Source organism: Acinonyx jubatus, chromosome C1 (genome assembly GCF_027475565.1).
Source record: "Acinonyx jubatus isolate Ajub_Pintada_27869175 chromosome C1, VMU_Ajub_asm_v1.0, whole genome shotgun sequence".
NCBI lineage: Eukaryota > Metazoa > Chordata > Mammalia > Carnivora > Felidae > Acinonyx > Acinonyx jubatus.
In genome coordinates, this window is record NC_069381.1 from 95,571,813 (window position 1) to 95,597,403 (window position 25,591).

General features: G+C 38.6%; 1 protein-coding gene and 1 pseudogene across 8 annotated transcripts in view; both read right to left on the minus strand.

The window, feature by feature from the left end:
* Positions 1-25,591, minus strand: part of PHTF1 (putative homeodomain transcription factor 1) — an 89,043-nt gene that overhangs the window by 41,440 nt on the left and 22,012 nt on the right. For all 8 annotated transcript variants that reach the window (XR_008295142.1, XR_008295141.1, XR_008295143.1 and 5 more), the window contains 8 exons: positions 19,121-19,190; positions 18,259-18,417; positions 6,275-6,431; positions 4,912-5,046; positions 2,592-2,751; positions 1,552-1,725; positions 1,357-1,446; positions 133-354 (listed from right to left, as the gene is read on the minus strand). Coding sequence is in view for 5 of the 8 variants with exons in the window: in XM_053214631.1 (XP_053070606.1) it covers positions 133-354; positions 1,357-1,446; positions 1,552-1,725; positions 2,592-2,751; positions 4,912-5,046; positions 6,275-6,431; positions 18,259-18,417; positions 19,121-19,190 (1,167 nt within the window). In the remaining 3 variants the exon portion in view is untranslated. The remainder of the gene's footprint in view (positions 1-132; positions 355-1,356; positions 1,447-1,551; positions 1,726-2,591; positions 2,752-4,911; positions 5,047-6,274; positions 6,432-18,258; positions 18,418-19,120; positions 19,191-25,591) is intronic.
* On the minus strand, positions 11,021-12,536 carry LOC113599184 (methyl-CpG-binding domain protein 2-like; annotated as a pseudogene).

Below are 25,591 nucleotides of genomic sequence, written 5' to 3' on the forward strand. Positions count from 1 at the left end.
ATTTCCTCATCTCTACATTAGAGATAATAATAGTATCTACCTCGTTCAATTATTGTAAAGCCAAATGAGATAATACGGCCCCTGGCATGTGTAGGTATACAGTAAATATTGGCTACCGTCACCTTTACAGACCTGCTGAAAAACATCTTCTTTGGGATCACGTTTGGTCCCTGAATGGAGGGTGTTCACATGGGCCCCCTCACTGTCACTGGTGACAGATGACCGGCACTCTGGGCCATGCAGCAGGTCATCCCATAGCATATCCTCGGTCTCTGAGTCATGGCGGGTGCTTTCTGAGTCTCTTCTAGACATGGTCAGGCTTCGAGAGCCACCACTCATGCCAGACCTAGAGCCCTTTAAAGGGAAACAGAAAAAAACTATCTATTTTTCATTCATTTTTAAAAACAATCATATATCTGAAACAAAATTAAAGCAAGTTATCTGTGGTGATGGCTGGCAAGCTCCCGTAAACCTACCCCCAAATATTCACCTGTTCATAAGGCTTCACATAACAATAATACATTTTAAGATATAAATGTTAAACCCTGTGTGACTCTCTAACAAGCAGGGCTGTAAAAGGACTCCCTCTAAGAACTGACTGCCAAATCATCAGGCTGTTTGACTGGAATGCCCTGGATGACAGTGACCTCTGCAAGCCCTTCCGGAGGGCCTACCCTGGAAAGGTGTGGCAGAGCCTTCTGACATTCCCAAAGTGTCCCCTACTCTAAATACGGTGAGCGTGACTGCAGATCTAGTCGTGTCCCAGGGCCCGGCCAACCACGGAAAGGACAGTCAGGCTGAGCAGAGGCTGCGCGGTGCAGCTCGCCTGCAGCATAAACAGAAACACGAATGTTTTCCCACGCCCCCAACTGCCTCGTCAATCAAAACAAAAACCACCTACCACCATCTGCCCCGTCCCCCTCTGAATTATAATATTCCAAATATACAATATCCTATTAGCTGCATGATGAGATTTGCTGCTCGTCTCTCAGGGGTCCTTTCTCAAAAATTTATCTTCATCAGCATCAGTGCCACTTACAAAGGAATGATACTTAAGAATAAACTCTATATTCCAAGTAAATATGAGGGAGCCTTCTTGTCATCTGGGGATTGAGGAAGCTCTTGCCTGCAAAGCATCAGATCATCTATGATACTTTCAAGATCAGAGTCAAAATGAAACAGAGCTCCTTCTCTTCGTGGGGGTGAGCAGCCAGAGAGGTAGACAGACAACTGACGGCAGGGGAGGCCAGGAAAATAGAACCACTACGTCAGGACGATCAATAAAAAAAGCAGTGGGTAAACTTATCACACTCAGGAATACACCCTGAACAATGACCTCTCAGAAGGATACAATACCTGACTGAAAGCTGCCGATTCAAACTCTGATTCAGCCAGACTATCTGAATCCCGTGCAATGTGACACCACTTGGTGGTGGTTTTCTTTACCTGCCAAAAATCAAGCCAGTAAACAATAGGAAAACATGTCAAATATCTTGTTAGTATTCAATGATTTAGGAGTTAATGCCTATACTTTTACAAACTAAAAATTACCTGAGTGTTTAGGTGCCTAGAAAGTATTGACTTTCTATTCTTAACTTCACAGCCGTTGTCACTTGAGGCCCCTTCCACACTCCTGCGCAACATCATCATCTGTGTCCGGGCTTCACCGTCCTCCTCGCTTGACAGATCATCTGAAATCCCATTACCCAGATGCCTAAAAGCCTCCTACAAAGAGAACAGCAATTTCTCCCCAGGGGACAGCCCAAAATACTCTAGTAAGCGGCATGTGTAAAAACAAAAAGACAGGTAAAAACTAAGAAATGGTAAAGGTAACCCAAAACTGAACAAACCTATATCTTACTTGGTGTCAATAAAGAAAACTCTCTTGGCACTAAGCAGCCTAAACGGTGAGGCAGTATTATGTAGAGAGGTTAGAAGCGCAGGCGTGAGTCTGAATCAGAGCCCTTCAACTTTCTGGCCACGTAACCTGAGGCAAGTAACTGAATCTCTGGGGCTCCTTTTCCTCAGAGGAAAAGGGATGATAATAAAAGCACCTATCTCACAGAGCTACCGAAACAATTAGATGACTTACTACACGTAAAGCACTTAGAATAGTGTCTGGTTGCAGTAATGACTCAAACAGATTAGCTATTTTTGTAATTACTAAATGCCACAGTCTAACAAGTGAGAAGATATTTCAAGACTATAAAATGTAGTTTTAGAGATAAAACATCTGTGCTAAAGCTAGAAAATAGCTTCCCAAACCCTACTATATTATCATTGCATCTCTGGAATATGACACAGGAGCCTCTACACACAGATCCGTTGATGAAATCGACCAGCCTACTCCTAAGGCTGGGTCAGTAGCCTATCAAATAACAAGGTCTAGTCCCAGAAATTAAAAGAATAAACTACAGTCTTCGCGTGTTACTCTCCTTTTCATGTCCTGTGGTTTTACATTTCACTTATTTGTTAAGACAAATTACACAAACCTGTTAGTATCTATTTGATACCTCTAGCAGAGTCTAAGAATAGGAACATTTTATGCAGGAAAGAAAAGATTTTGCTATATATACTCATCTAAATCTTACCCTATGGCACTTTTCTCCATCTGAAAATTTTGCTTTCTCTTTTGTTTGCCACATTCTAATCTCTGGTCGACATTGTCTCTTCTTAATGATAGGATGCAGACAACTTGGGTCATTATCAGTTTCAGTTCCTTTGTTACATATTAATTTCACTCTTTTAATCCTAATTTTAGAAAAGGAAAACAAAGATTACTAGCATGAACTATCTTTCATGAAATCACTTTCTTCTGAAGAATGTAATACACCTGACCCTTGAACAACACAGGTTTAAACTACAGGTTCCACTTATTCATGGACTTTTCAAAAAATACAGTACAGTATTATAAATGTATTTTCTCTTCCTTATCATTTTCTTAATAACATTACTTTTTCTTTACCTTACTTTATTGTAAGAATACAGTATATAATACATACGACACACACAATATATGCTTATTAACTATGCTATTAGTAAGGCTTCTAGTCAACAGGTACCTTTAACCACAGGCCAACTGTGTATTATTCTGGAAATCAAGAAAATGCAGAAATCCTATTTTTCAGGCTTCTAGCTTGCCTAAGGGTGTAGGAAGCCAGAATACAGGTATCGCTAGTCTCCAAAGACTCATCACAATTAATTTTGAGAGTAAGCCTCCTCTTTTCAGTTTTGCAAGCAGGTAGCTTCAGTCTTCTCCACTTTCCCTCTCAAACACAGTGCCAATGCCTACCTCACATCACCCGTTTATGCCACTTCCTAGAATGTCTTCCCCTCACCTGTCCCTCAAAGCCCAGCAATTCTTGGCTCCTTCATGACTCCTGCTGATTACTTCACCCCTGAATTACTCTGTCTGCTCAACTACATGGCCTTTCGTCAGCACGTAATCACTTATAGTATTTTTACATTGCTGTGACTGTATCATACTCGTATCTTCCTATTTAGACAAAATCACTGAGAAAGGGGATGCCCAGTGCCCAGCACAATGTTCAACACAAAGAACCCAACACTTCAACTGAAAAGTGTAACCTGTCTTTAGCAAAGTAGGGGAATATACAAGCGTCCCCCCGCTTTTCTACAGTCCACATTGTGCCACTTAGCTTTTATGGAAGACTTACATTAACACCTGTCGTGTTAACCAAAAGAAACCTGAGGAGGATTTTTGCTTTTGCGAACAAAGGCGTAAAGTGAAACTAGCACTCAGTATTTGTTTCACCGCGAGCCATTATGGGAGCAGCGCGCCTACAAGCTGCCGGCCAGCCGCAAGAGTGGCCCCTGAGGGCCCCATCCCTGGGAACTACACTCAGCATCTCAGCATCAAGCTGCCAGAGCTTCGAACTGTGTCTGTGAGCATCTGTGCTTCATCTCAATCCACTAGCAAGATGTGTCCTAAGGTATCAGAAAAGCCTAAGAGAGGCTATTTTGGGGGGGGGGGGTGGTTCTGAGAAGGCTCAAAAGTTTTTCTACAGAAATTAATGGTAATTGCTTCCTCACTTTATTCCATTTTGACCCATGAAAGGTTTCAAAGAACACTCTGCTTTCGGAAAGTGGGGGAAATGTGTACTTCATCTTCAAAAAAAGGAACCGCAAGGGGCACCTGGATGGCTCAGTCAGTTAAGTGTCCGACTTTGGCTCAGGTCATGATCTCACGGTCCATGAGTTCGAGCCCTGCATCGGGCTCTGTGCTGACAGCTCAGAGCCTGGAGCCTGCTTCGGATTCTGTGTCTCCCTCTCTGCCCTTCCCCTACCCACACTCTGTGTGTGTTGTCTCTCTCTGAAAAATAAATAAACATTTAAAAAAAAAAAAAGGAACTGCAAAAGAACTTTGTTTTTGAGTCATAATCATTAATATATGACAAAATAAGTATTTCTTCAAGTCATACTAATGTTGTCCTGACCTGCAAAATCATGAAGAAGATAGAATATGTTTTGGATCCACTTCCCTTTCTGTCCTATAGCCCATCAACACCAGCCTCCTGCATCCCATTTCTAAAGAGGTATCAGCTTCCACACTGAAAAATATCTGATCTTTTTAAAATTCTTTTTTTCCCCTCAAGCTGTCAGCTGATACGGCTTAAAATATTTACCCTTTCCAAGTATTTATATTTCTATAATCTTGTGGTCTATAATTCTGTTAAAAATCAAACAGAATGAACTTTTATGGTAGAATACTGGACTCATGGGTAACATGACAGTGGGGACACCTGGAGTAAACAAATCCTTCTAGAATCCTTAAAAATCATACCACAATTATAATATGCTTACACTGTATACTCCCAATCAGATAATATACTATGTTAACACTAATGTGAATACAAAATCAAGTAAAAATTCCAACATAAGCCTTCTCACCTGTTGCCAAAGAGACTGTCCCAAAATCCACCAATAAAGGGTATAGATTCCAAAGTTTCTACTCCTCTGACTTTATCAGAGGAGTTACTTCCATTTTCTCGGCTCCCGTCACCATTTACAGTTTTTCGTAATTTTCTACAAAAAAAAAAAAAGTATTTCAACAACTTCAGATTATTCAAGAACTTGTATGTTTCTACCCAAAATATCCCTACAAAAAATGATAGCAATGGGTTACTACCTGAAATTAAGTATAGTGAACTTCTTGTAATGAGGATAAAATCATGCAAGAATGTTTCTGACCTAAGGGCAAAACCAGGTTCCAAACCAAAGTCCTATGCTATCATTTTGTTTAATATTTAAAGAAATTGAACTGATATCAAAAATATTACTAGAAAAAAATTTTTCACGTGTATGACCAAGAGTCTTTCCATGTACATTCAACACCACTAGCACAAAGAACAATGCCTTTAAATATGGATGTCAGAAATCTATCCATCTGACACATTTAATCAGAGAACACAAAATAACAGCAACTGATCACTTTGTATTGATACCCTAAGCAGTTAAAATACATATCTAAATCACCAAGATACACCACGGGATTTCCTTAGAAATCATTAATTGCAAGGAATCCTCTCTTTGCAAAAAAAAAAAAATGGCTTGAAAATAACATTCAAAAATAAGAATAAATATGTTCAAATTCATTGCACCAAATGAAAAAAAAATCTTATTTGGTAATTGCTTAGGAAAACAAAAATTTACAGATATTCTGAGAAAAGATAATGTAACTTTTGGAAGGTAATATACCTAACATTTACCTTAAAAGCCTTTATAACAGTTCCAAAACTCACAGATGGCATATAACCAATAAAAACAAAGTGAATTCAATGTATAGAAAAGAGAAATTAATCTCTGTTAAAAGGTTAGAGCACTTAGAAATCCATTCTTTACATACAACTGGAAAAAAGTACAAATTTTACTAGCACTAGCCCAATGTACTAACATCCTTGTTTACATAGTGAATTTTCACCAAATTTTGATTGAGACTGAATGTCAAAAAATTTTTTTTCAAAATCACTGAAGTAAATTTTAAGAGTATAACTATTGCAGTATCAAATTTTTCCTTTTAAACAACTTTACTGAATGACAAAATCCCACCTGGGATTAAATAGGTCATGACAAGGTTTCTTAGCATCTGGAAGAAGAACGAAAAGAAAAGCATTCTTTTTTTTTTTTAAGCCAAAAAATAATTTTAAAAAAATTGTAAACCAGAAGATTTTTTATTAATTTCATCAAAGATTTTCTAAGTCTGTTCAAGGCCTCTCTCAGAAAACACAACTACAAGTGCAATTTCTTATCTTACCTTCTTCTCCGATTTCCATTGTTTCCCGATGGCCTTGTTATCTGAGTAGACACAATTTGACAGTGGACAGTTCCCATGAGTAACATAAGGCACAAGGGTCCAAGTACTTCGCTTACATTCACAATAGGCATCATAAAATATAACACGAGTGCTATAACTGAAAAGAAGAGATTTCAAAATGTAAAACATCACGGCTCATTCTTTATGCCTAATCTTAGCAATTGTACAAACTATTGCTACAAAAATCTACCAATTTAATTTTTTTGTTTTTGTAAATTTACATCCAAGTTAGTTAACATATAGGGTAATAATGATTTCAGGAATAGAATTTAGTGATTCATCTCTTACATGTAAACACCCAGTGCTCATCCCAACAAGTGTCCTCCTTAATGCCCCTTGCCCATTTAGCCCATCCCCCTACCCGACACCCCACCAGCTATCCTCAGTTTGTTCTCTGTATTTAAGAGTCTCTTATGGTTTGTCTCCCTCTCTGTTTTTATATGTTTGCTTCTCTTCCTTTATGTTCATCTGTTTTGTATCTGAAATTCCACATGAGTGAAGTCATATGATATTTATCTTTCTCTGACTTACTTCACTTAGCGTAATACACTCTAGTTCCATCCATTTTATTGCAGATGGCAAGATTTCATTCTTTTTGATCACTGAGTAATATTCGATTGTGTGTATATACACATATATATACATACACACACACTACATCTTCTTTATCCATTCATCAGTCGATGGATATGTGGGCTCTTTCCATACTTTGGCTACTGTCAATAGTGCTAATATTGGGGTGCATGTGCCCCTTTGAATCAGCACTCCTATATCCCTTGGATAAATACCTAGTAGTGCAATGGCTGGGTCATAGGGTAGTTTTATTTTTAATTTTTTGAGGAATCTCCATACTCTTTTACAGAGTGGCTGCACCAGTTTGCATTCCCACCAGCAGTGCAAAAGAGTTCCTCTTTCTCCACATCCACACCAACATCTGTTGTTGCCTAAGTTGTTAATTTTAGCCACTCTGACTGGTGTGAGGTGGTATCTCAGTGTGGTTTTGATTTGTATTTCCCTGATGGTGAGTAATGTGGAACATTTTTTCATGTGTCTGTCAGCCATCTGGATGCCTTCTTTGGAAAAGCGTCTATTCATGTCTTTGTTTCTTCACTGGATTATTTGGTTTCTGGGTGTTGAGTTTGATTAGTTCTTAATAGATTTTGGATACTAACCCTTTATCTGATATTTCATTTGCAACTATCTTCTCCATTCCATTGGTTACCTTTTAGTTTTGCTGATTGTTTCCTTTCCTGTCCAGAAGCTTTTTATCTTGATGAAGTCCCAATAGTTCATTTTTGCTTTTGTTTCCCTTGGCTCTGGACACATGTCAAGTAAGAAGTTACTGTGGCTGAAGTCAAAGAGCCTGTTGTCTGTTTTCTCCTCTAGGATTTTGATGGCTTCCTGTCTTATGTTTAGGTCTTTCATTCATTTTGAATTTATTTATGTGTATGGTGTAAGAAAGTGGTCCAGTTTCATTCTTCTGCACAAAGAGCTTTCATGCTGTCCAGTTTTCCCAGTGCCATTTGCTGAAGAGACTGTCTTTTTCCATTGTATATGCTTTCTACCTTTGTCATGGATTGGTTCACCATATAAATATGGGTCTGTTTCTGGGCTCTTTACCTGTTCCATTGATCTATGTGTCTGTTTTTGTGCCAGTACCATACTGTCTTGATGATTATAGCTTTGTAATACAGCTTGAAGTCCAGAATTGTGATGCCTCCAGCTTTGGTTTTCTTTTTCAGGATTGCTTTGGCTATTCGGGGTCTTTTCTGGTGCCATACAAATTTTAGGATTGTTTGTTTTAGCTCTGTGAAGAATGCTGTTATTTTGATAGGAATTGAATTGAATATGTAGATTGCTTTGGGCAATATTGACATTTTAGCAACATTTGTTCTTCCAATACATGAGCATGGAATGTTTTTCCATTGTGTGTGTGGGGGGGAGGGGGGGTTCTTCAATTTCTTTCATAAGCTTTCTATAGTTTTCAGTGTTTTCACCTCTTTGATTAGGTTTATTCTTATATATTTTATGGGTTTTGGTGCAATTGTAAATGGGATCAATTCTTGCATTTCTCCTTCTGGTGTTTCATTATTAGTGTATAGAAATGCAACCTATTTCTGTACATTGATTTTATATCCTGTGACTTTGCTGAATTCATGGATCAGTTCTAGCAGTTTTTTGGTGGAGTCTTTTGGGTTTTCCACATAGATGATCATGTCATCTCTGAAGAGTGACAGTTTGACTTCCTCCTTGCTGATTTAGATGCCTTTTATTTCTTTGTGTTGTCTAATTGCTGAGGCTAGGACTTCCAGCACTATGTTGAATAACAGTGGCGACAGTGGACATCCGTGTCTCTTTCCTGACCTTAGGGGGAAAAGTCTCAGTTTTTCCCCATTAAAGATGATATTAGTGGTGGGTCTGTCGTATATGGCTTTTATGATCTTGAGGTCTGATCCTTCTAGCCCTACTTTCTTGAGGGTTTTTATCAAGAAAGGATGCTATATTTTGTCAAATGCTTTCTCTGCATCTATTGAGAGGATCATGTGGTTCTTATCCTTTCTGGTATTAATGTGATATATCACAATGATTGACTTGCAGATATTGAACTAGCCCTGCACCCCAGGAATAAATCCCACTTGATCGTGGTGGGATTTCTTTTAACGTGTTGTTGGATCTGGTTGGCTAGTATCTTGTTCAGAATTTTTGCATCCATGTTCATTAGAGAAATTGGTCTATAGTTCTCTTTAGTGGGGTCTTTGTTTTCAGAATCAAGGTAATGCTGACCTCATAGAATGAGTTTGGAAGATTCCCTTCCATTTCTATTTTTTGGAACAGTTTCAGAAGAATAGGTGTTAACTCTTCTTTAAATGTTTGGTAGAATTTCCCTGGAAAGCCATCCAGCCTTGGACTCTTGTTTGTTGGGAGATTTTTGATTACTGAATCAATTTCTTTACTGGTTATGGCTCTGTTCAAATTTTCTATTTCTTCCTGTTTCAGTTTTGGTAGTTTATGTTTCTAGGAATTTGTCCATTTCTTCCAGATTCCCCAAATTATTGGCATATAATTGCTCATAATATTCTCTTATTATTGTTTGTATTTCTGCAGGGTTGGCTGTGAGCCCTCCTCTCTCATATTTATTATTTCCCATTTCTGCTGGTTTTGGGCTCTCTTTGCTGTTCTTTTTCCAGCTCTTTAAGGTGTAAGGTTAGGTTGTTATTTGAGACCTTTCTTCCTTCTTTAGGAAGGTCTGGATTGCTATATACTTCCCTCTTATGACTGCCTTTGCTGCATCCCAGAGGTTTTGGGCTGTCGTGTTTTCATTTTCAATGGCTTCCATGTATTTTTTTCATCTTCTCTTTAATTTCTTGGTTAACCCATTTATTCTTTAGTAGTATGTTCCTTAATCTCCAAGTATTCATGGTCTTTCCAAGTTTTTTCCTGTGATAGATTTCGAGTTTCATAGTGCTGTGGTAGGGAAATATGCAAGGTATGATCTCAATCTTTTTGTAGTTGCCGAGGGCCAACTTGTATCCCCCTATGTGATCTAGTCTGGAGAATTTTCCATGTGCACTAGAGAAGGATGTGTATTCTGCTGCTTTAGGATGAAATGTTCTGAATATATGTTAAGTCCATCCAGTCCAATGTATCATTCAAAGCCATTGATTCCTTGTTGATTTTCTGCTTAGATGGTCTGTCCATTGCCATAAGTGGGGTGTTGAAGTCCCCTACTATCATGGTGTTATTATTAATGAGTTTATGTTTGTGATTGATTTATATATTTGGGTGCTTTCTTGTTGAGGACATAAATATTTACAATTGTTAGATCTTCTTAGTGGATAGACCCCTTAATTTTGATATAATGCCCTTCTTCATCTCTTATTGCAGTCTTTATTTTAAAATCTAGTTCGTCTGATATAAGTATGGTTATTCTGGCTTTCTTTTGGCGACCATTAGCATGATAAATGGTTCTCTATCCCCTACTTTCAATCTGTAGATATCTTTAGGTCTAAAATGGGTCTCTTGTAAGCAGCATACAGATGGGGCTTGTTTTCTTACCCATCCTGATACCCTATGTCTTTTGATTGGAGCATTTAGTCCATTGACATTTAGAGTTAGTACTGAAAGATGAATTTAGTGCTATTGTGTTGCCTGTAGAATTGGAGTTTCTGGTAATGTTCTCTGGTCCTTTCTAATCTTTGTTGCTTTTGGTCTTTTTTGTTTTGTTTCATCTTTTCTCCACTCAAAGAGTCCAACTTAAAATTTCTTGCAGGGATGGTTTAGTGCTCACAAACTCCTTTAGTTTTTGTTTGTCTGAGAAACTCTTTATCTCTCCTTCCATTTTGAATGACAGCCTTGCTGGATAAAGAACTCTTGGCTGCATATTTTTCTGATTCAGCACGTTGAATACATCCTGCCACTCCTTTCTGGCCCGCAGAGTTTCTGTGGTCAGGTCTGCTGCGAACCTGATCTGTCTTCCCTTCTTCTTCTTTCCCTTGCTGCTTGTATTCAATATTTATGAGCACTATACATTTCTGGAACAAGGTGGATATTAAATCAAACAAACGAAGCAAACATTAAGCACTTACTATGTGCTAGGGAAGGAAGGAAGGAAGGAAGGAAGGAAGGAAGGAAGGAAGGGAGGAAGGGAGGGAGGGAGGGAGGGAGGGAGGGAGGGAGGAAGAAGGAAGGACAGTCCCTGCCCTTATGGAGTTCAGGGTCTAGCTGAAGCAAACAATCATAAATACAATGGCAAAGCACCAGGGAGGCATTATGGAAGAAGGGGCTTGTTCTGCCTGATGAATGCAGGAGCAGGCTTTACAGAGGTGGAGACAATGGAGCTGGGCGTTGGATGAGTAGGAGTCCACCAGATGGAGAGGAAGGGGGGAAGCACATTCCAAGCAGAGGAAATAGCACCTGAGCAAGCAGAATCTTGAAAGCACATGCCATGGTGAAGTATTAGAGTAGTCCAGCACAGCTAGAGCATAAAGGCGACACAATATACAATTTATTTTGATTGAGAGAATCATTCCACAGTCTCTGTTCATTCTTCTGTAATTTACCAGGCATCATCTTTCCAGTCCTGAAGTCAAAACTGCAGAGGTCAACAATATTTCCCAGGTACCTTGCCAACCAAGGTTTGCTTCTGAACTTCTTACCACTTGGACTGAAGTAGTTGACATCAATCTTGCTGGCACTGAGTCCAGATTTTCGGATCACTTCCTCCTTCTTCCATGGGGTGGGGGGGAGGGCCGGGCAGTCCATCCTCTTCCTGCTCTCTGTGGCCCAGGGTCCCCTGGGCCCCAGCCCCACGCTCCCCAACAGGAAAGGAACCGGCTTTTGCTGGGGGGCACTGCCAAGGCTGTCGCTGCCACTCAGGGGACACCGCAGCCCCGGCCACAGTCACCACCCTGAGCGCCTTCCCTGCACACGCCGCTCACCGGGGACAGAGTGAGCATGTTGCCCTGGCCCTCCTGCTCTGTGGCGGAGTCACCACCAGCACCGCTGCCACCCACCCCGCGCTCTCCGCCCCCCCCCCCCCCCGCTCCAGGTGGCAGCCAAAAACCTATCAATTTTAAAAGTATAAGGTAAAAGCACATAACTTCCAACAATACGATCCATCAACACATCAGCTGAGTGAAAACCTGAAGTCTCAGGTCACAGAGAAAGAGAATGATGTGTTTGAAGGATTTGCCTTTCTGACAATAATCTGGATATTTCAAAAGGCTTTCTACCAAGAAATAGCTAGATGCTGTGTGACACATACCTTATGAAGTGCTGTTCTGCTCTGAGGATCAGTATTTTCTAATAATTTCCCACAATTATACAGGTAGCAATTAGCAAAGCTGGGATCTGAACCCAGCCAACTGGGCTCGAGTCCTTACTCTTAATTACTATGCTATGAACTGCTCTATGCAATATGAACTGTCCAAAGAAACAGATGGTGAAAGAAACAGAAAAATATCAAAAACTACACCCAAAATATTCCAGATACAATTTAATAGGTGAGTTCTTTCAGACTTTCATGTAAAATTAATTCTTAGATGCGCCTATGTGGCTTAGTCAGTTGAGCATCCCACTCTTGATTTTGACTCAGGTCACGATCCCAGGGTCATGAGATCAAGTCCCACATCGGCTCTGTGCTGAGCATGGAGCCTGCTTAAGATATTTTCTCTCTCTGTCTCTCTCTCTCTCTCTCGCTCTCTCTCTCCTTCCCTCCCTCCACCCCTCTCCCCACCTTGTGCATGCTTGCTCTCTCTCTCTCTCTCTCAAATAAAAAAATAATTATAATAGAGCACCAGGGTGGGTCAGTCAGCTAAGTGTCTGACTCTTGATTTTGGCTCAGGTCACAATCTCATGGTTTGTGAGTTTGAGCCCCGCCATCAGGCTCTATGTGTACAATGCAGAGTCTGCTTGGAATTCTCTGTCTCCCTCTCTGTCTCTGCCCCTCCTCTGCTCACGCTCTCTCTCACTCCCTTTCTCAAAAGTAAATAAATAAACATTACAAAAAAAAAAAGATAATTCTTGTGCTATATAAACTATTCCTATGTGGAGAAAAAGCTACCAAATTCATTTCATGCTCCAACAGCCTATCACCCAAACATAAAAATGACAGCACCAAAACAATAAACTACAGATCTTGCTGGCTTATGAATATGGATATAAATTTACTACTAAAAAGCAGGCACCATGAATGAAGGGATTTTTTTGTCTCTTGGGTTCACTGCTATAGCTAGATCAGTATGCAGCACATAAGAGGCACTTATTATCTGTTGAATGAATAACTGAAATACTATCAAAGTAAATTTGACAATAAAACAAAGAATAATTCACCAAGACCATGCAGGGTTTATGCTGGAGCGAAAAATGTATCTCAGAGCCCAGACAGAACGCTACTTGTGCACACATTGTAGGCACTTACATGTTTGTTTACTGAACTGATTTAATCCAATAATTTAATAACATAATTTGGGTTATATATATACACAAATCATCTCAACTGACAATTATGTAAAAGGCCTTTGTCCCTGATTCCTGGGAGGTAACCTCTGAATCCTTGGAATTTTTCAAGTGATGGAAGTACCTTGGTTATTCACAGTGGGCCCCTTGGACCATACCTGATAGTTTACGCCAATGAGGTGACTGCAGATGGGGTAGCCATGCCAGAAAGACCAACCATGTGATTAGAGGGTTGAGGCTCTGAGGCACATTGTATCAGCCTGACCTCTGGGAAGGGGTGGGGAGGGAACAAAGGCTGAAGACTGAGTTGGCCACTTGATCAATTACTCAATCAGTTATACCTACATAATAAGTCCCCAATAAAAATTATGGATACCAAAGCTTGGGTGAGCATCCCTGATCGACACTAGTCTGTCAGCTTTGCTACCCATCATGGCAGAACGGGTACCATATCCCTGAGGATGATGAAAACTTCCTGTTTTAAATCCTCTCACACTATGCATCTCTTCTAATTTGTATAATAATATACTCTTAATATTACAAAACTGTAATTGTAAGTATAACACCTTCCTGAGTTCTGGGAGTGAATTATCAAACATGCAGGAATGAGTGGGGGACCCTCAAAACTGTAGCCCGGGGGTCAGAAGTTAGGGTAGCACTGGGGACTCCCAAAGTGAGGCTGGTGTCTGAAGTGAGGACAGTCTTGTGAAGGACTGTACCTTTAACCACTGAGTTTGGCCAATTCCTATTGTGAAAAAGCATTCCACAAAAATTAACATTTGTTCCTGATTTGTGCTACCTTAAATGCCAATCTCTTCTGAAATTACAGGAATATAAAAATATGTCCCTTATATACTAAAGAGTAAGTGAACACACATCATACTAATGAAGACATTCTGAATCAAGACCAAAACAAGGATGACCATTCTTACTGTTATCACCTAAACGCTGCTCTGAAAATGTTGACTAATTCAATAATAGTAAATGAAATGCATGAAAAATGAGACCAGATTTTCATTATTTGCCAAAAACATGGTTGTATAATAAGAAAATCTGAGAGGAGCACTGAAAAACTATTCAAATTAATGACAGTTTAATAAAGAGGCCGGTTATAACAATTTTAAACATAAATAGCCTTCAAATGTAACAGCACTAACCAGTTGAAATTTATAAAATAAAAAGTATCATATCTGCAGCAGCAACAACAAAAATAAACACATAAATATTTTACTTTAATGTAGAAGTACCCAGTGTCCATTGATGGATGAATATTTAAATGAAATATGGGATATACACATAATGGATTCTTACTTACCCTTCAAAAGGAAGGAAATACATGTGCTACATATGGATGAACCTTGAAAACATTATGCTAAGTGAAATAAGCCAGGCTCAAGAGGACAAATACTGCAATGTTCTACTTACATGAGGGACCGAGACTACTCTAGGTAGTCACAGAGGAACTGTGAAAGTAGAGTTCAGAGAGAAAGTAGAATGGTTGCCTGGAGCCCAAGAGGGGAGGAACTGGGGAATTACTGTTCTATGTCTCAGTTTGGAAAGATGAAAAAAGTTCTGGAGATGGACGGCAGTGATGGTTGCCTAACAATGTAAATGGACTTAATGCCACCGACTGTATATGTAAAAACGGTGAAGATGGTAAAGTATATGTTATATATATTTTACTGGATTAAAAAATCTTCCTAAAAAACCTTAGGAAGGGGCGCCTGGGTGGCTCAGTCGGTTAAGCGGCCGACTTCGGCTCAGGTCACGATCTCGGGGTATGTGAGTTCGAGCCCCGTGTCGGGCTCTGTGCTGACAGCTCAGAGCCTGGAGCCTGTTTCCGATTCTGTGTCTCCCTCTCTCTCTGACCCTCCCCCGTTCATGCTCTGTCTCTCTCTGTCTCAAAAATAAATAAACGTTAAAAAAAAATAAATTAAAAAAACTTTAGGAAGATCTAAGAACTAAAAATCCTACAAAGCTTTAATAAATAGAGATGTAACAGAAGACTTGATTAAAAGGTGAAATATATCAATTTTCTCCCCATTCCCCCTAAATATATCAAAATCTTCATGGGAAGGGGGAAGTTACAGTCTAATTCCAAATTAGTTTTTCGTTTTGATTAGGATAAAATAATTCTAAATTATTTGGAAAAAGTAAGCAAGTAAAAACATCTGAGAAATGCTGAAAAGGAATACTATTCAATGTTACTACATATTAAACAACAATAATAATTAAAGAAATGTGGTACAGATAGAGAATACCCAGATAAGCTGATGGGGCAGAATATGTAGTTTAGAAATAGACCATGGCATATATGAAAATTAATATATATATAATTTAAATTCTTCAATAACTAACATGTGGAAAAACATTTACAAGTTCATTTTTACAAGCAACCAAAAAAATGCAAACTGTATGAGTAACACACAATTTTTTTTGTACATTCAATTAGGTAACATTTTTTAAAATTATAATAATGATAGATTGTGCTAAGACAGGCACTCTAATCCACTACTTTCCAAAAAGAAGTGTGCCCCCAGCAATTTCATTTTATGTACTAAAAGCCTTAAAATGTTTACATTCTTCAATCTCTTAATTCTATTTCAGGGAATAAATTCTAAGGAAATAATATAAAATATGGAAAATTTTGTTCATGATGGCATTATTAATAGGGATAAAAACCCAGGAATAATCTAAATGTTCATAATATGGAAACAGTTATTTAAATTATGATACTTTTATATAATGGAATACTAAGTAGCTATAAAAAGTATTTATGGTAAATCCATATGAGAGACTCACATAGACATGAAAATGATCATTTTAAATGACAGTGTATTCATATGATGGAATATTACGCAGCCATTAAAATGACAGCTATTTATTTACAATTAAATAAAATTAAAATTCAGTTCCTTAGTCACACTAACCACATTGCGAGTACTCACAAAAACCACACATGACTAACAGCTACTGCACTGGGTAGTGAGACATAGAACACTTCTAGCATCATCGAAATTCTATTGGACAGCATTGTCACAACTTTAGAAAACTGAACTTACAGATCTATAAATTCATAGATTTATCTTTCCCACTATAAGTTAATTCAAAAAAACTGACACAGATAAAATAAAAATCACCCCAAATCCTTCCACCCTAACCCAACCTTCACCTACTCTGTTCTAATTCATGTCTTTTTTGCTTAGGTATAACCATAGTATATACATGGTCCCCTTTCAGAAAGTATTCCTGGTAGGCAGTGGACGTATAGTGCTAAAGAGAATGTGCTGGGTCCCTGAATGTAGAAGAGAAACGTCAACATCAGGTAGTTGTGGAATACAGAAATTAAAATAGAGGGGCGCCTGGGTGGCTCAGTCGGTTAAGCGTCTGACTTCAGCTCAGGTCATGATCTCCGTGAGTACTGACAGTTCAGACCCTGGAGCCTGCTTCGGATTCTGTGTCTTCCTCTCTCTCTTTCTCTGCCCCTCCCCTGCTCATGCTCTGTCTCTCTCTGTCTCAAAAATAAATAAAAACATTAAAAGATAAAAATAAATAAAAAGAAAAAGAAATTCAAATAGATTCCTGGGGAATGGTAGGACTATTTAGAAGGTACATGGGGCACCTGCGTGGCTCAGTTGGTTGAGCGTCCGAGAACATGATCTCGAGGTTCGTGGGTTCTAGCCCTACGTCGGGCTTGGTGCTGACAGCTCGGAGCCTGAAGCCTGCCTCAGATTCTGTCTCCTTCTCTCTCTGCCCTCCCCCCTTGCACTCGTCTCTCTCAAAAATGAATAAGCATTAAAAAAAAAAAAATTCAAGGGCACCTGGGTGGCTCAGTTAGTTAAGCGTCCGACTTCGGCTCAGGTCATGATCTCACGGTTCGTGAGTTCGAGCCCCGCGTCAGGCTCTGTGCTGACAGCTCAGAGCCTGGAGCCCATTTCAGATTCTGTGTCTCCCCCTCTCTCTGCCCCTCCCCTGTTCATGCTCTGTCTCTCTGTCTCAAAAATAAATAAACGTTAAAAAAAAAAAAAAATTAGAAGGTACAGATAGGGCTGCCCTCTCTATGAAAGTTCCATCTGAGTTCAGATCCTAAAGATGAGAAAAAAGATAGCCTTCAAACAGAATGCAGAGTTCTGTATGAAGCACAGAAAAAGGGCCAGTATGCCTACAGCAAGCAAGGAGGAGAGCAGTAAGACACAACCTCTAAGAAGTCAGCAGGGAACAGACCACGTAGGGCACTGAAGCCGTGGTGAGGAGTCTGGATTTTTACTCCAAGGGCAATGAGAAATCTCTCAAGAGTTTTAGCCAGGAAAATGACATGATATGAATTCTACTGTAAAAGATTTGTCTAGTTGCTGTAAAAATAATGGTTGGTAGAAAGAAGGCTCAGAGTAGACATTATTCCAGGGGTCTAGGCAAAGTAATGCTAGCGTCGTGGACTATGATGAAAAAAAAAAATCCAGAGGTCCATTTTGGACAGGATTAGGTTCAAGATACCTGTTAAATCTCTATACAGAAATGCCTAAAAGCACGCAGTTGGATTTATAAGTCTGAAGTTCAGCAGAGAGATCTGGCCGGGAGATATAAATTTGAGAATCACCAGTTGATCAGCTATTTTAAAGCAATGGGGCTTGACAAGAGTACCTAGAGAAGAGAATCCAGGATCAATCTTGAGGTAATCCAATATTCAAAGGTCACACAGAAGAAAAGATTGAAAAGGCCTGGCCAGCAAGACGGGTAGAAAGAAATTCAAGAGAAGAGAGTTAGACAATCATGTTTGCTCTCTGTGAGCTAATAAATCGAAGATGATCCCCAAATGGTGTACATTCCTTCATTTCTTGGTACTTTAAACTCTTGAAGGAAGGGTAAAACTAAGAACAGTAAGGTCTGCATTATTTAATAGCAAAAGCAGCAAAAAAACAAAACAAAACAAAAAAACCTGTCATAATTTATTCCACCCCTCCAATTACCTTGCATGAGGTAAAGCAGTAGCAGCCAAACAAAGATTCTTAAAGAGGTAACCTGAATCCACCAATTGCTGAACAACGGGAAAAAGACAACTCGAACAAGCCCCTTTCGAGTCAGAGATGTCCATGGAATTTCAGGTTTGGCTTTGGCAAATGTTGAGCCTTCAAATATACAATAAAACAAAACATCAAACATTTACATATACTATAGTAATGCTTCCTTGTAACACTATATTAAAAACAGCAGAGAGTAAAAATCAACACATAACCAGTTCAGTTAAAAAGAATCCTCTCGGGGCGCCTGGGTGGCTCAGTCGGTTGAGCGTCCGACTTCGGCTCAGGTCATGATCTCACGGTCTGTGAGTTCAAGCCCTGCGTCGGGCTCTGTGCTGACAGCTCAGAGCCTGGAGCCTGCTTCAGATTCTCTGTCTCCCTCTCTCTCTTCCCCTCCCCTGCTCATGCTCTGTCTGTCTCTGTCTCAAAAATAAATAAAAACATTTAAAAAAAACAATAATAAAAAAAATAAAAAGAATCTTCTCAGATGTTCATTAAATATAACTCCTTGCCTCAATCACTAGGACAGGAGCTCAAAATAAATCAGGCTTACATGAATGTTATACAGTATATTTTTCTCAATTACACAACAGCAATTTCCAAGTTCATCCCTTTTTTACCCTTATGGACACCATGTAATTTATATAGCTACACAGTACCAAAGCAAAGGGGAAAAAATCCTAAGGCCTGAATGAGGGAAGAATATTCCTTTTGGAGATTAAAGTACCATCATAAAGGGAAGATAATATCTAGCACCACTATGAAATAATATAATAATATACATAAGAAATGAGCCAAAGTTGGAACTCACCTCTGATTAAGTCCACATCAATCAAGTCTGGTTTTATGTGACCCATCTTTTTTGGTTTGTTTTTGAAGCCCTAGAATAAAACAAAACAAAACCAGAGATAAGGCTAAAAAGCTCTTTTAAATACAAAAGGTAAACTCACATTTTTTTTTCTTTATATCTGACTCCCTTTTAACGGGGACACTTTAATCCTAATGTTCCTCAAAAGAACTTATCATTAATGTTTTAGTTTTTAGTTTATCAAGTAATGCAAAAAATATACTTTTACTACTTTTTAAAATGATCCAACAATAGGGCCACCTGGCTGGCTCAGGCGTACAGCATGTGACTCTTAATCTTGAGGTCGCAAGTTCAAGCCCCACATTGGGTGTGGAGCCTAGTAATGGTTTTTTTTTAAAAAAAAAAAAAAGAAGAAAAGAAATTTTTTTTAAATAAATAAAAAAAAAAATCCAAAAATGCCAAAGGATCAGTAAGTACAAAATAGCAGCCCCCTCATTACCCCCCGCCCCTCCTCTCATCAAAAACAAATAACTTTCATCTTTTTTTTTTTTTTAACTTTCTCTTGGTATTTACTTCCATACTTCTAAATAATATGTTTATACTGCCATTATTTCATTTATTGATTTGAAAAATATTTTACCAATTCCTAATACAGCATGTAAGAATTTAGTTCTCTTATACAGCTAATCCTCACATCCTAACTTCCACCCCTGAAACATATATCCTTACAATATAGTTATATTCATTTTTGATAAATCAGTAATCAATAGTTATAATATGATCATCATGAAATACTATTCCCTGTAAGCTATATTTTATATTTTTATTCATGGTCGGTTAAAATATTTATCATTTTCAAATACTCAAATGCCAGAAAATTAATCAAAGTCTTTTATTTCTTAAAAAAAAATTTTTTTTTTTGGAAAGACCCTTCCCAGAACCTTCTATCTTCATGTTGTAATCAGATTAGTTGCTCTCCAGGCCTGCTGCACAGCTGACTGTAATGCAGGACTTCTCACTCTCACTGACAACCCCCTTCACCTCTGCGGTGAATCTCTAGCTCCTACATCTGTCTTCCTGAAGCACATCCTTCACATGCTTCCTGAGAAAGGGGTGACAGAAGATAACTTTTTTAATCCTTACATGTCTGAAAATGAATTCAGTCTACCCTTATGCCTAATTAAAGGTTACACTAGGTGTAGAATTCAAAGTTGTTAACAATTTTCCTTCAGGAATTAAGATATTGTTCTGTTTTCTAGCTTCCAATGTTGCTGTTGCAAACTCTGATTCCTGATCCTTTGAGCATGAATTGTTTCTTTCCTCTGAACCTCCACTTTAATTCATGGTGTTCAGAAAGTTCAGAATGATGTGCCTTGATAGGAGTCTTTTACATCTATTGTGCTGAAAATCCCTTCTATACGGAAATCAATGTCTTTCAGCTTTAAGGAAGTTTTCCTATAATTTATTTTCATATTTCTTCCCTCTAAGACTTAACTTTCTCTTCTATTTTCTACCTCTTTTGTCTTTTTATTCTGCTTTCCAGAAATTTCCTCAAATTTCTCTTAAATTTTTCATTTTGACTCTTTGGGTTCATTCCTTTCTATTCTCTTTTACTTTGGGGATTTAGTCAAATATCTAATAAACATTGGCTGTTTCCTTATATACTAGAATGAGGTGCTGAAAACCTGATGGACTAAGTATTCTACTTCAAGGTTTATACCCAAGACAAATGTGTATGTATTTCACCAAATAATGTGTATAAAATGTTCATAGAAGAATTATTTGTAAGAGCCCCAAAATGGAAACTACCCATCAACACTCATGTTGCCCATCAATAGCAGAATGGGTAATTGTAGTGTTGTGCTAAATAAACTATAATTATACAACGACATGAATGAATCTCACAAACATAACACTGAACAGAACACATTAGATTAAAAAATGTATGTACTGTATAATTTCATTTATATAAAGTTCAAAAAGGTAAAGTTAATCTATAGCACTAGCAGTTGGGATACTGGTCTACCTCTGCTGGTAGCAGTGACTGGAACAGTATGTGAGGGAAGCTTCTATGGTACTGCTAATTATCCATCTCTTGATCTTAGTGCTTGTTGCACAGTTATGTTCAGTTTGTGGAAATTCCTCAATCTGTACATTGAAAATTCTGTTATATACATATAAGTATATCCATATTTCCTGAACACGTTTTACTTCAACAGAAATTTTTTTTAATATAATTTATTGTCAAGTTAGCTAATATACGGTGTATACAGTGTGCTCTTGGCTTTGGGAATAGATTCCCATGATTCATTGCTTACATACAACACCCAGTGCTCATCCCAACAAGTGCCCTCCTCAATGCCCATCAACCGTTTTCCCCTCTCCCCAGCACCCCCAATCAACCCTTAGTTTGTTCTCTTATGTTCTCTTTGTTCTCTTATAAGAGTCTCTTGTGATTTGCCTCCCTCTCTGTTTGAAACTATTTTTTCCCCTTCCCTTCCCCCATGGTCTTCTGTTAAGTTTCTCCAGTTCCACGAGTGAAAATATATGATATCTTTCTCTGCCTGATTTATTTCACTTAGCATAATACCCTCCAGTTCCATCCACATTTCTGCAAATGGCAAGATTTCATTCTTTCTCATTGCCATGTAGTATTCCACTATATATATAAACCACATCTTCTTTATCCATTCCTCAGTTGATGGACATTTAGGCTCTTTCCATAATTTGGCTATTGTTGACAGTGCTGCTGTAAACATTAGGGTACATGTGCCCCTATGAATCAGCACTCCTCTATCCTTTGGATAAATTCCTAGTACTGCTATTGTTGGGTCATAAGGTAGTTCTATTTTTAATTCTTTGAGGAACCTCCATTCTGTTTTCCAGAGCAGTTGCACCAGTTTGCATTCCCACCAACAGTGCAAGAGGGTTCCCATTTCTCCACATCCTCGCCAACATCTATTTCCTGGGTTGTTAATTTTAGCCACTCTGACCGGTGTGAAGTGGTATCTCAGTGTGGTTTTGATTTGTATTTCCCTGATGATGAGCAATGTTGAGCATCTTTTCATGTATCTGTTGGGCATCTGGATGTCTTCTTTGGAAAGTGTCTATTCATGTCGTCTGCCCATTTCTTCACCGGATTATTTGTTTTTCAGGTACTGAGTTTGGTAAACTCTTTATAGATTTTGGATACTAACTCTTTATCTGATATGTCTAGAAATTCTTTAAAACTTATTGGAAGCTCTGTGTATATGAGCATAGCTTATAGATTTGGGGTTTCACTTCAGTGTAATCAACCAGCTAGAGGGAATCACCAAATGTCCATATCTGGAGGGATAGGAAGGCTACAGATTTCTGTGGTGGAAGTTCTGAGACTAAACCAACGTGGGGCGGAGGGGGGGGGGGGGGGTGGAGTCACAATTCTGGTTTTAGTATGATTCTTCCCTGCTCTTCGCTGTCCACAGACCCTCTCCAATGAATTTTCTCAGAATACCAGTGGTCTCCTTCATAAGGGGCACTGTTGCCTGTCTTTAAGGGATTGATGAGACTGGAGGTCCAACCTCTCTGTATACAAAGGTCATTTAATCCCCTATTTTTAGCCCTGTGGCTAAAAATGCATTCAAGTCCTAAGCCTCTCTGGGGAGCTTTGCAGGCCAACTGGCATTCTCCTATGCCCTCCTGACACTCTCTTCCATTCATTTTTTATCTTCCAAATATGTGTAGATTTCTCATTTGCTGAGACCTTCCTCCTCAATCTTTTTCCTTGACTTTGGGGAGGTACCCATTCTATACAACCCCTTTATGGATTCCTTTCATGTAACTTAGTGGTGATTCAGAAGGGAGAGATTATAAATGTGTATGGCTAATCTACCACATTTAACCAAAAATCTAGTCTTAAACTTTTTTTCAGGGCATGAAGAAAGAATCCTTTCAGGGCCTTTATCATCTACCACCTCAAATTAAAGCAGCTTAATTTGTGATGTTATTAGACATATATTCATTTCTCCTAAAAGATAAAAATGCATGAACTTTTAGAGTACTTGCTACATCTCCAAGTTTCTAATGTTTCTTAAATTAATCATTATTGCTCCAAAGGGATGGCATTTACTCAATTTTATTAACATATAGACAACAGTTTTTTACAGGAAAAACTCAGGGCTTAAAAACCCTAATAACCTTGCTGTATATTATGAATCAAAAGTAAGTTTGTGAATTATCTTTTGTGTTTTAAACTCCTGGTTTGCCTAAAAGTTTTATTTCACTACTTCAAAACTTTTAAAAGATGGATTTTAATTTCATAATCAACATATATAAATGCTAAACAAGTTTTAAAAATTAGGTATTTAACCTTTAAAATTAAAGTAAAAATTAAAGGTTACAGCCATTTGCTATTTCCCAATTTTAGACATTGAGCCAGTATTGATCTTCAGCTCTGTTTAACTAAATAAATGTAGTCATCTTTTTTGGGGGGGGATGCAATGTTTCTACTTTTTAAATTAATTAATTAATTTAGTTAGCATATAGTGCAATGATGATTTTGGGAGTAGAATCCAGTGATTCATCCCCTACATATAACACCCAGTGCTCATCCCAACAAGTGTCCTCCTTAATGCCCCTTGCCCATTTAGCCCATGCCCCCACCCACAACCCCTCTAGCAACCCTCAGTTTGTTCTCCATATTTAAGAGTCTCTCATGTTTTGTCCCCCTCCCTGTTTTTGTATTATTTTTGTTTCCCTTCCCTATGTTCATCTGTTTTGTACCTTAAACTCCACATGAGTGAAATCATATGGTATCTGTCTTTCTCTGACTTATTATGGTTAGGTTAATACCCTCTAGTTCCATCCACCCAAACAAGTGGATCCTATGTTTCTATATAGTTCAACTACAAACTATAGATTTTACAGAAGAATGTTCTAAAACCTTAAATGTAATGAAATTAAATCTTGGAAGAAATCAAATTTTGAAAGTTAGACATTTCAGAGAAACAATCCTTTAAAAAACACATGCACTAATTTTTGAAATCTACATAATATCCATGGGAATAATAATTATCTTGGCTATATTCAAAAGCAGAAATTAAAATTTCAAAAGGAAAAACATCACTGCATTGTATTCTAACGGACAAAGACCCTGTGGACGTTTGCATCAGTACAATTCCAACTAAAGAAGCTTTAAGTGCCTTAACTTTAGAGGCAAATTAATTTTTCTGCTTCCTTTGCTTTTTAGACTTTTCACCTTTAACATTATAGAATTAGAATTAGCATTAACTGGAGGCAATTACCAAACTACGAAAAACTCCCTTAGCAACAGAAATACATTCATTCGTTCACTTAGTCAACAAATATTCAACATGTGCCTTTACGTGCCAGATACTCCACCTGAGCTAGGTATACAGCAATAAGTCAAAACATAGCTCTATCTTCAAAAAGTGTACACTATAGAATTAGACGATAAAGCCAACGTATGAGGGTTGCTCAGGAAAATGCCTCCTGAACCTCCCTTACCATTTTTTCTGTCCTAAAGGGAGAGAAGTCATTAATAAACTTATGACCCCTGTTCTTGAGAGACATGAGAAAGCTACCACAATCCTCTGTACTTGTTTATGCAGAGGAAGAATAAAAAAACACGTGCCATGCTTTTAGGATTTTTCTGCTTTATCCTACACATTCCATAGTATAGGATTTTTCTGCTTTATCCTACACTTTCCATAGTATAATACAGTAAGAGGAAACATGCACCAAGCTCTATTCTAAGCACTTTACATATACTTACATTAACTTGTTTAACTCATTTAATCCTCAGAACTGTCCTGTGAGACAGGTACCTCTGATTACCCTTGCTTTACTGAGGAGGAGACCAGGCACAGAGATTCTACCCCAGTCATTTTCCTTCCAAACCACGACATATCCTGCCCCTCATTAACTGGTACAAAATGCATTCCAAATCAATGTAGGGAGAGGATCTTTTGAGATCAAGCGAGACTGCTTGCCTCTGGAAGGTTCAGTGGGATTAAGCTCTGGGAGATGTGAGTGAATTTCCTTAGTGGACGCCATCTCTACCCTAAGAACCCGGGAGAAAGATCGCAGTAGAGAAGCAGGACAGCCCTGCCCTAGTTGCCAGAAAGGTGCTCTGGAAATTCTCTGCCCAGCCCCTGCTACAGCCTCTCCACCCGCTGCCCCCAACATAACTGTGCAACCCCACCAAGGATCAGAACCACCTGACCAGTGGAGCTCCTCCTTTTAGGCAGAGGGACAAAAGTACTGGCATTGCTGCAATATTGTCGGACCATTAATGTATTCAACAGGAAAAAAAAGACAAGTTGAAACCCGATAACACATCTCCATCTTTTAGTGTGTTAAAATTTCCATCTTGTTGCCCGTGAGAGAATCAAATTACTTTATAGTCAGCCACAGAAGGAAGTCCCCCGATTTAAGGGCAGATGATGAACAACGAAACAACGACAAGGCAAGTAC